This window comes from Crocodylus porosus, unplaced genomic scaffold (genome assembly GCF_001723895.1).
Source record: "Crocodylus porosus isolate Cpor-Errol unplaced genomic scaffold, CroPor_comp1, whole genome shotgun sequence".
Taxonomy (NCBI): Eukaryota; Metazoa; Chordata; order Crocodylia; family Crocodylidae; genus Crocodylus; species Crocodylus porosus.
In genome coordinates, this window is record NW_017728893.1 from 1,360,012 (window position 1) to 1,370,825 (window position 10,814).

The 10,814-nt window shown below is 56.8% G+C and overlaps 1 protein-coding gene and 1 long non-coding RNA gene across 2 annotated transcripts; one reads left to right on the forward strand and one right to left on the reverse strand.

Annotated features, from left to right (window-relative positions):
• The first annotated feature begins 2,624 nt into the window (after window positions 1-2,624).
• On the forward strand, window positions 2,625-4,357 carry BOLA1 (bolA family member 1). Its single transcript, XM_019556114.1, has 2 exons — window positions 2,625-2,711; window positions 3,497-4,357. Exon 2 carries the CDS (start codon window positions 3,520-3,522, stop codon window positions 3,952-3,954), a length of 435 nt encoding a protein of 144 aa, XP_019411659.1. The 5' UTR covers window positions 2,625-2,711; window positions 3,497-3,519; the 3' UTR covers window positions 3,955-4,357.
• A 2,247-nt stretch (window positions 4,358-6,604) lies between these two features.
• LOC109324191 lies at window positions 6,605-10,808 on the reverse strand. The gene is made up of 2 exons (XR_002104873.1): window positions 7,843-10,808; window positions 6,605-7,612 (listed from the first exon to the last, which is right to left on the reverse strand). It is a non-coding gene; the product is annotated as an uncharacterized LOC109324191 (long non-coding RNA).
• Window positions 10,809-10,814: the final 6 nt, after the last annotated feature.

Consider the following 10,814-nt stretch of genomic DNA (forward strand, 5'->3'; position numbering starts at 1 on the left):
TTCCTTAAAACAGGCCTGTGGCTTGGCCCCTTTAAGAGCTGGGGCGTGGGGGAAGTGGGTGCACTTGTGTGCATGTGCAAAGACATACATGTGGGTGTGTTCCTGCATGTGTGCAGGAGTGTATGTGTGTATACAGGCATGTATGCATGTGCTTGTGGGCACGTGAGCTTGCATGCATCAGTATGCAGGTGTGTATGTGTGTAAGCATATGGGTGCACACAGGTGTGTGCGTGTGCACGTGTGCATAGCTGGGTGCATGCATGTGCAGGTGCATGTTAAGGTGTCCCTGCGTGCGTGCATGTGGGCACATGCGTGTGTGTGTCTGGGAAGCCTAAAAGGGAACAGCCATAGTCTGGATGTGTGCTTCCCTTGTATGGTGAAGGTCAGGACTCCTGGGTTAAGGCCTTGGCTACGTAAGGGAGCATGGTCAGACCTGGCAGACCAGGGCTGGTGCAGGATGTGGTTGTTCAAGCAGGGGATGGGGAGGCAGGACACCAGGGGCCTGTGTCACACTGCCTGTGATGTCAGACCATCTCATCCGTGTCAGCTTCCCCTCCACCAAGGCTGTTGGCAGACACCAGGCCCAGCACAGTCAGCTGGGGAGCAGAGCCAGCTTCTCTGCTCCTTCCCAGCTGGGCACCTACTCCAGACCTGGGTGCCCCCATGCCCCGCCATTGCACCCATCTGGCCCCCAGGGCCTCCGCTGGCAGCTCAAACCATGCTGCCTCAGGGGCCTGGTAGCCCCCTATTTCCAGTGGCTCACCCATCCACCCATCCATCCATCCATCCATCCATCCATGCAACAGAGCATCCATCCATCCATGTATCCATGCATGCATGCGTGCAGCAGAGCTTCCTTCTTTCCATCCTTCCATCCAACAGCGATTCGGTGCATCCACCCATCCCTCCTTCCATCCCGCTGCAGCTGCATCAGGGGAGCCCAGTACATCCAGCTCCCCCCACCACCCAGGAAGGCTCTACATCCCCTGGGAAAGACCAGGTTTGGGGGCAGGTCACATTCCAGGCTGCCCCTGGGACCTGGGATCAGAGAGCAGCTCCCTGCCCCATCCAGACATTCCCAGGCCTCTCAGCATCCACAGCATCCCTGGGGTGAGCCCTACCTGATGCTCCCACATGGGGCAAGCTAATGGGCTTTCCAGCCCCAGGGGCTGGGAGGTCAAGGCGCAGGGTCGGGGAAAGCCATCGCCCTCCAGCATGTTCCATGCAGAGGCTGGGCAATGGGAAGAGACCGCTTGCAGGGAGATTGCCTTGGTCCTGGGCCCAAGGGAAGTTGGAGGGGTCTCCATCCAGGTTGGACGAGTGGGTTCAGACAGGGCCAGGCCTGCAGGAGCAGGCAGCTGGACTGGATGGACCCGATGTTGCTGTGATCCTGAACTCCGCGGAGGGCTCCCACGGTGCAAGGCGCTGTACAAACCCCCAACCTGAACCCTGCAATATGCTGGGATGGCGATGGTGCTTGTTGCCACAGGATATGATAGCGTGGCTATGCCAACGTTGTCATGAGTGATGCCATCATGGCAACGGTGCTGGTGTTGCCATGGGATACAGTGGCGTTGCCGTGGGGTATGCCCACGTGGCCACAACACTGGTATTGCCACGGGATACGGCAGCACGGTGATGTCACCTACATTGCCATAGGATGCACCATATGGCGACACCCATTTTAAGGGTAGCAAAAACCTGGTCCCCACCAACCTGGCTCTGCTGCCTCATTGCTCCATGCCAGTGCCCACCCAGTGCCCACTTGGCCTGGCCGAGCTGGGGACATCCTCCTCCCCATGTCAGACCCACCTAGAGAAAGCAGCTTATTCCCCTGTCGACCCTCAAGCACCCCCATCCCACCCCCATGGCCCTGCTGGCATCCACTGGCAGGCAGGTGAGGCCTGATGAACTCGTGACAGGTCATAAAGGAGGATATGGGGCCCATAGGATGGGCTTGGCCCTGGTCCTGGATCCAGACCAGGTTGTTCCTCCCCTGGGTTGAGGTGGGAGATGGCAGCTGCCCCAGCACTGTCTGGCTCATGATTACATGGCTGGGATCCTGGTCCTCAGCCTCACATCGTCCAGGTACTGGGGGGCCTGGGTGTGATGGGACCCTTGGTCGAGGGGTGTTGGGAGCAGGGAGCTGACTGTGACCTGCCCCAGGCCCCCCGCACCTCCCAGCCTCCAGTGCCTGCCAGGCCGCTGACGCCTGGCTGCAACCGCCCCATCCCCGCCTGGGCTGGAGGGACGTGCCCAGGGGCACCCAGCAAATCGGTGGCAGAGAACCCTGGAGTTCTGCGGCCCAGCCCAGCCTCCCGTCCCTTTCCCAGGGGCAGGGGGTGCAGAGCCGGCTCCCAGTCCCGGACTACGGTTGGGATGATAGAGTCAAACTGGTGGCGTGTGGCTCCCCCTAGTGGACAAAGGAGAGATGGCTGCCTGCTCCCACGCACCCAGCCGCTAGGGAGGCCTGAAAACTACAACTCCCAGCAGGCACCGGGCAGAGACCCGCAGGGGAAGCCTGGCCAGTGGGTGCAAGGCCTCCTGGGAGTTGTAGTTCCCCGTCCCCTCCGGCTCCCAACGTGCAATGGGAAGGGACTACATTTCCCAGGACGCACAGCGCGGCGAGCAGGGGGCAGGGACGCGCTTGCGCAGAGCAGGACAGTGCTCTGGAGGAACCGGGACTGCCGGAGCTGCTGCCTGAAGCTCAGGTAAGGCGGGTTGCACCCCCCACCCTGTCCCGCATGCACCAGCGCCCCCGTGTGCCCCCAAGCTCTGCCCGGGGTGCTGGCAGGTCCTGCGCCAGGCTGCAGGGCAGGGGCTGGTTCCCATGTGTCCCCGCGCTGGCCCCCCTCCAGTTTGTCCACGTCCTTCGTGAAGAGCCGGGTACGTAAAACGGGCGGGAGTGATGGTCGCAGCTTCCAGAAGGTTTCAAGGGAGCAGAGAGCCCCGGCTGGTGCCCATGGCCCCTCCAGGGAGCCGGTGGATGCCACCCACGAAGCTGCCTGGAGACGTGCCTGGGTGAGGGTCGGGAGAGCGGCCCCGCCACTGCCAGGGTCCCCCCCGGCCGCAGCCCAGGCTGGGGGTTGTGGCTGGGCCAGGCCAGTAACCCTGGAGGGCCTTGCCCCTCTGCCTAGGCTCAGCCTGCTACTGCGTTGGGGGCAGGAAGGGATTTTACCCCCTGGGCAAACTGGCATAGAATGGGGGAGGGGGTTTGCCTTCCTCTGTAGCCTCTGCCTTAGACTGCATTTGACACCCCTGGCAGTGGCAGGACCCTGCCAGCCCCTGTGCCCTGGCATCACCTGGGGCAGATTCAGGGGCTCTTTGTGCCACCGTGCCTTGTAGTTGTGCAGCGAGGTTGATGGTGTGATGCTAGGACTGGGTCAGAGGAGGATGTGTCTGGGAAAGGTTGCATTGTGGGGGTCAGGCTAGATCTGACCTCCGGTTGCATCCCATCCTGGACACGGCCCTGACTCCTCTCTGTTCTCTGTTGCAGCCCCTGGCGCTCGCCCCTTTTGGATGCTTCCGGCCCGGCTGCTCCCCCTGCTTCGTGCCCCCCTGCAGCTGCTCCCCCGCCTGGCCTCTTCCACCCCCATGGCTGGGGAGAAGCCGGTGGAGGCGTCCATCCGCTCCAAGCTGCAGCGGGAGCTGGAGCCCACCCATCTGGAGGTTCGTAATGAGAGCCATCAGCACGCTGTGCCCCCTGGCGCCGAGACCCACTTCAAGGTGGTGATCGCCAGCTCCCGCTTTGCCGGCCTGCCCCTGCTGCAGCGCCACCGGCTAGTGAACGAGATCCTGCAAGCCGAGCTGGCTGGCCCTGTCCATGCCCTCTCCATCCATGCCAAGACCCCGGAGCAGTGGGACCAGAACGCCAGCATGAGCCCCAGCCCTGCCTGCCTCGGCGGCTCCAGGCATGACCCGCACATGGCTGAGAAGCTGGGGAGCCAGGGATAGCCTGAGGGGGCAGCATCAGTGGGGAACTGGGGGGTTGGTAATTGTATTATAGGCATTACGCTGCTATACGGTGTGATGCTTATTCTGTGCCCACAGCCCTGGCTGCATCACTGCCCTTGGGGCATTGGCAGCAGGGAGGGTGGAGGCACCTTTGGCAGGACGGTGACAGCCTTGTTCCTGGTAGCAGCTGACCTAGCTGCCAGAGCATGCACGCGGGTTTTTCATGGAGGGGTTGTGCCCGTGTCCCCCCTCACTGTGTTGAGCATCCCGGCAGAGCTGGGTCGTAGTAAGGACCGAGTGCCGCGATGTCCTTCCAGCTCTCAGCGCCATGCGTTGAAATGGGGAGCGGTGGGGGGTCTTTGCACTGTGAATAAAGCCTGTGCTCCATCAAGCCATGGGGAACGTATCCATCATCATCTGTGGCTTTGGGTTTGATGGCTGGGAGAGTTGGACCTTACCTTGCGTTTTGGTGGCTTATTCTTTCTATCTCCTCTTATGCAGCAGGGCACGGTCTCAGCTCCATGCACTCCCTGGTGATTTGAGCCTAATTTGCATCAAGTGAACTTTTCCACCCTGGGGAACCTATAACATCTTTTTATTCTGTGCAATATGAAGTTTCATTTCTACCTGGGAGAAGTGTTACAATTTGTGCATTCTCCTTTGCCTGAGGAAAAGCGAGCAAGCCCAAAAGCTTGCAAGTAAAGAAATTTTTTGCAGCTATTTAGTCGGTCTAATAAAAGATATCACCTCTGCCAAGGGTTCTGTATATTTCCCCATGGTGACGGGGATTTCAGCTCAGGCCTGTCCCATCCTCCCCTTAGGATCCACGGGCCAGCAGGAGCTCCGGCTCCCTCTCCTGTCCCTGCCCAGACCCTGCAGGAAAGAGTCCACGTCCACCTTCCTTATCTACAAAGCAGAAAGTCCTTTCTGCTTTCTACTCCCAACCCCAGAGCCAGATGTGCTGCATGAGAAGGGGCCTGAATTATTACCCCCTTGCCCTTTGCAAAGCAGGAAAAAGTCATGTTCCTTTTCATTATCCATGATTTCCCTTCTCCCCTCCTGCCTTTTTAAAAAACTTTTAATGTGTTAAGCATGGACCGGCAGGACTCAGGAGAGAGACTGGTCAGTCACAGGCATGTATGTGTCTTTCATATGTGCACATCCACCCTGTGATGCTGGGAGGTGCCATCCACACCCAGGAATATTTCTAACCCCAGCAGCATTTTGCCTCTTTGCCCCCCCAGACTGTGGGCCTGCTTCGATGCAACTCTGATCTTGCCCTGTGTCTGTCTCTGACATCTCTGCCTCCCTACCTTCTCTGGAAAAAGCAAAATCATAGAAATTAAGGGCTGGAAGGGACCCGAGTCCAACCCCCCTGCTCTGGGCAGTTATATTGCTGAGATCAAGTGATCCCAGCAAGATGTCTGTCCCATCTCCTCTTGAATACTTTCAAGGTTGGGGCCTGCACTACCTCCTTGAGAAGTCTATTCCAGATTCGGGTTGCCCTTACCATAAAGAAGTTCTTCCTTGCATCCAACCTGAAACCGTCCTCTAACAGTTGATGGCCGTTGCTCCTTGCCTTCCCCGGGGTGCCCTGGTGAAATCTGGAGCTTCGGGGGTCTTGTAGCCGTGTTGGTCTAAGGACATGGGCAGACACGGTTCTTTGGGTAAATGTGATACCTTTTATCGGACCAATGAATAGTTGGAAAAATTGTTCTTGAAATCCAACTAAATAGTTGGAAAAATCGGGAGCTTGAAATCTAGGCAGCAGATGGAACAGGCGTGGGCTGAGCCCTGCTCTAAGGGATGCTGAACCCCATCTCTGAGCAGTGGGCCCAGCTCTCTGCCCTGCTGATACAAACATATCTATTGCACATGTGTTCTGCCGGCTGCTTCTTTACACCCAGTTCCGCCCATTCTTCCCACCATGTTTTTTCCCCTGTAAATAGAGAAAGCCGTGCAAAACGTGCCAGTCTTCTGTCAAGCGCTGCCATAACTGCTGACATACAACACACCCGGGAATATGATGCATGCCTTGTTTTTGAAAGGCAGCATGAAGAGGAAAAGCTCTGGCCTTGTTATAAGCAGCTGGGTAGCAGCAGCAAGGTAGTTTTTAATCATTTCTGAGCAGATTTGCCCAGAAACTACTCTAACCATATTTCTTGTATATAATACACCCCAACATTTCCAGCTGCTGGGTTTTGCAGGGGGGGAAATGTATTGTATGTGAGAAACTACAGCGTTTCCTCTTCCCCGTGCAGTTCAAACCAATCACTCACAGGCTCCCAAAGTAGCTCAGGTTCCTTTTAATCTTTTTTATTATTATTATTTTTACATTGATTTTTTTTTTTTTTTTTTTTTTGGTGGTTGTTGAATAGCAGTTTGTGGAGCGCTGGGAATGGCTGCAGCCCTGTCAGGCTGCACAAATTCCACTCTCCAGCCAAACAGACCTCACACACAACCCTTGTTTCTTCTTATTCACAGCACCTTATATATATATATTTATACATATATATATATATATACCCTTTTTTTTTGTAGGCGATTTTTGTTTTTCCCTAGCATGACATTTAAAATAACTGTTGTATTGAATCACTCAGTTTTATACAAAATGGACAAATCAAAGACCACAGCTGAATTAGTAGTTTGCTTTTTTTTTTTTTTTTTTGTACTTTTTTTGTTGTTGATTGGTCAGTTGTTCTTTACAAACATCTAAAAACTACACCACAGCACAGTTTGGGGGGGTTTTTTGTTGTTGTTTTTTTTTTTCCTTTTTTTGCATACAGACGTACTACGGATGTTCTCTTAAAAAGACCACCTACACCGAAGAATGAGAGAGAGAAGGGACGGGGACTGAGAAAAGAACAGGATGTAGGACGCACGGTTTTGATTGCTTTGGACTGAGAGTCACTTGCTTGAACAGCTCTGGGCATGACGGATGGATCTGTTTGCAACAAGGGGGTTAGAGGGAGACCCCCAAGGTATAAAGCCGATGTTGGCAGGGGCGGAGTCCTGTATTTTGGGGGGGTGAGATCAAACCAGCACTGATTGCAGTGCAAGGGGGTCTGGGCCAGTGGGGCAAGTCCCTGGGTCTCTTCTCCACTAGGGCTTTCCAGGGGGAGTGTGTGCAGTTGAGGGGTGCTCCAGGCCCAAGATCTGTTGCTGTTCCCCCTGCAACATTGTGCTTTCTATGCGTCATGTCCCTGCCGGGGTCCTGAGCCCAGATGCCCCGAGGCCGGACAGTATTACAACACAGATGTTGTCCCTTGCTGTGCGGCGAAGGTGAGATCTCTGGGTCAGGCAGAGCTGGACTCGGCTCGTGAGCTTTTTCCAACACCACACCCCAGGTTCCAGCCATGGCATCCCCAAGCCGTGGCGTGGAGGGCAGCAGCCTGTCCTGGGGCCATGGGGCTGGCTTCGTCCTGGATTTGCCCAGCTTCTGTCAGAGAGGGGTGGCTGGCATTGCTGTGCTTGACATCAGCTGGGGAACCCCTCGCTGCCCCAGGCAGGGTGACCCAAGCTGCATCCCAGGGGATTTAGACACCTTTCCCTGGAGCTGTGCTTGTGACTAGACGTGGAGGGGCCTGTCCTCCTGCCCCACGGAGGGCTGGAGAGGCTGCAGGATGGCTGTGGGGCAGCCCTCCTATATGTGGGCAACCTCCTAGCTCAGGGGTGGGCGATTATTTTGGGCGGAAGGCCGCTTACTGAGTTTTGGCAATTGAGGGCCGCATGACAGGCAGCCCAGGGCAGATTAATATTAATTTTCCAAATTTTTAGGGACCCTGCAGGTGGGATAGAATGGCCTGGTGGGCTGCATCTGGCCCCTGGGCCACATTTTGCCCACCCCTGCCCTAGCTGGAGGCATGGTTGCCCCTGTATGTGGGCAACCTCCTAGCTGGAGCCTGGCGACTGGGCCCAGCTCTTCGTTTGCCCGATTTGTGCTTTTCCAACGGTTGCGGGTTTGTCACACCGGATTGAGGGGGTAAGACCTCACACTCAGCTCTTGGAAGCCACCATCTTTCCCTGGTACTTGCTGGGAGCACCCCATGGAAATCTCCCCTCCCCTCTTCCAGTGCAACGGTGCTGCCACAGCGCAGAGTGAATCTCTCTAGCTTCTTACAGGAGAATGCATGAGTATTAAAGGGAACAGGACGTTGTTTGGCAGTGGGCAGCAGTGAGTAGGGAGGGTCCTCACTAGGGGTGAACATCTCGGGGGACTTCTCTGGGGACATCAATGTGCTTCAAACCCTCTCTAGATACACCCCAGCTGGAACAGGCAGCAGCTGTGTCCCGTGGAGAACAGCTGATCCACCTCCATCTGCAGACCTGAGATCCGAGCCTGGCTCCAGGTTTCCCAGGGCTGATTGCTTCTTGTTAAGTAAGCTCGGGGACAGGGAGCTCCTGTCTCGGCTGGATTGTGCCCCTGCTTACATCCATACTGCATCTGTGCAGCTCAGGGGGGGTTCAGACTGGGTCTGGTCACTGGAAGGAAAGCCCAGCCCAGATCTCTGCTGAGGGTCCTGAGGGCACTGGGAGATGGTCCTTGTGCTTTTTAACTGCGGTTGGCAGGGGTTGGGCATGGCACACTTGGAGCTACCCGGGCAGGGGCAGGGGCAGGCTTTCTCCAACTGGCTTTGCACAGCAAACAGATCAACACCCTGCTGCCGGCCTCACGGCATGCCTGTCTGGTATAAAATCCGGGCAAGCCCTGGCTGGACCCAGCCCATGCCCCCTTTGCTGGAAGCTGGACCTGAGCTGCACGTTCCCTCTGCTTTTCTGCCCCCACTTCAATTAAGTCACCCAGCAGCAGCCCAATTGCAAGGCTCGTGCCTGGAGCACAAGAAAAGGAGATCCTTTTGTCTCCCCTCTGTTCAGGGGTCCCTGACTCACTAGTCCTGGCATAACAAAGGGAAGCCCAGCCTCGGAGTCAGCAGACCAGGGTTTGAAGCCCAGCTCTGCCCCTTGGCTCCTCTTGTGCCCGTCAGCCACCCAGCTCTCCCCCATTTTGTGCTGCAAGAAGTGTCAGATGCTTGTGCTTCGGTACAAGTGAAGCCCTCGATGCCTTTTGGGGGTGAGATCTGGGCTTCTCTCTGCCCACCCAAGCCATTGGGCTTCTCGCCCTTTTAACAGGTTGGGGTGGGGAGGACCCTAAAAAAGGCTGGGAGCTGGAGAGAAGTAGCACTGTGATTGCAAGCTGCGCCATGGCGAGGGGAGAAGGCTGTTGGTCAGGGGGTAACACCTACGGGGAAGAGATTGGGGCTAAGAACTGCCCCCCCCACAACACACACATGCTCATGTGGCTTAGCTTTTGCAGCAACATGCTTTAAAGCCCCCCAGCTCCAGCCTTGGCTGGCTTCAAAGCAGCATCAGGCCCTTTTCAGTTAACCCGTGTGCAACCGGGAGGTTTGCACAGCCCTGGTGCACCAGGGCCCGCTGCTGCTACGTGCTAATCACAGGCCTTGGGCACTGATCGTTAGATTACTAATGAGAGTGTGTCACAGCACTAAGCTCCGCTGCTGGGTACAGGATGACGGAGCTGGTTATTAAACTGGGCAAGTGGCAGGTTCCCCCTTCCCTGCCTGGACTGAGGGATGCCTGATGTGACAATTAGTGCTGCTTGTTTTGCAAATGAGCCCTCATCCACCACCCCAGCCCCCCCACTTTGCCAGGAGTTTGACCCCACTTCTCCAGGGTAACCACTCCAAGGGTATAGCAGCTGGCGGGAAAGTAGCTTATTTCTACCTCAGTCGCTCATAGTTTCCCCCCAAACTGGGGTGCAAGGGGGTGGTAGGATTCGAACTCACGGCCCCACTCAGGGGATCACTCAAGCCAGCAGGCACCCAAGGCTCAATGCAGCCCTCCATGACCAGCTGCTGCACCCCCAGGCCCAGTATGGCATCGGCTCACAGAGCCGTGACATCACTGCTCACTGCTGACATCATCCCAGAGCACAGCAGGACCCCCACCCTGCCCCCTGCTATTTGCAGCTGGGCCCTGCTGGGAGGAGGTTGAATCAGCGGCTTCCCAGACTAGAAGCCACCAGCCCCCGTTCCCAGGCTTGGCCCCATCCCTGCTGAGCCGGGAGTCTTGCCCTTGCCAGGACGAAGAGTTAAAAAGACCAGGGAGGGTGGGGAGGCAGTGGGGGCAGCTGGGTCAATGGCTTTGCAATAAGAATAGCTAATTGGGTCTAATTAGGTGGGAAAGGGAGGCGCAGTTCCCCTTTCTGCCTGCAGGGGGCATCTGAAACCAGGGGGTGCTTCTAACCTCCCACCCCAAGCAGGCGGCAGGGGGGCATTAACACCCACCCTGGGGCCATCACCTGGCAGCAGCTTGCAATGCTTTCGGGGCCAACTCTTGCAGCCCCCACCAGGGGCCTTGTTGCCTCCACCACCAGCTGGGGAAACTGAGGCACAGCAAGGACTCAACCTACCCCTGCTCTCGCCCCAGCCAGGGGCTCCATTCACTGCAGACAAGACCCATAAGGGGGTGGATTTCCATGCCCCACCCCAGTCCTAGTGGATCCCATTGGAAGGATTCAGGGATCACCCACACATGTGATCACACCTTCTCCACCCCCCCACCAGCTCTAGGGTGGGGGGGCGGTCTCTGCAATTCTTTCCCCCACCTAGACCTAGCAGGGCTATTGCCATCGCAACCCCCATCGAGGGTCTTTCCCTGCCCCCCCCCGGACACAAATGAGCAGCATCACGCCCACATGCGCGCGCACACACACACACACACACACACGCACACATAAAGGACACCGAAAAAAGGAGGGGGCGGGGGAGAGGGAGCAACCAAAAAAATAAACCGCCCCCTCGGCGACATGGCAGGGGAATCAAGACGTTTCACAGTGTCTA

Coding starts and splice junctions, on each gene's coding strand:
- BOLA1 (XM_019556114.1), top strand. CDS start 3,520: ATGCTTCCGGCCCGGCTGCTCCCCCTGCTTCGTGCCCCCCTGCAGCTG.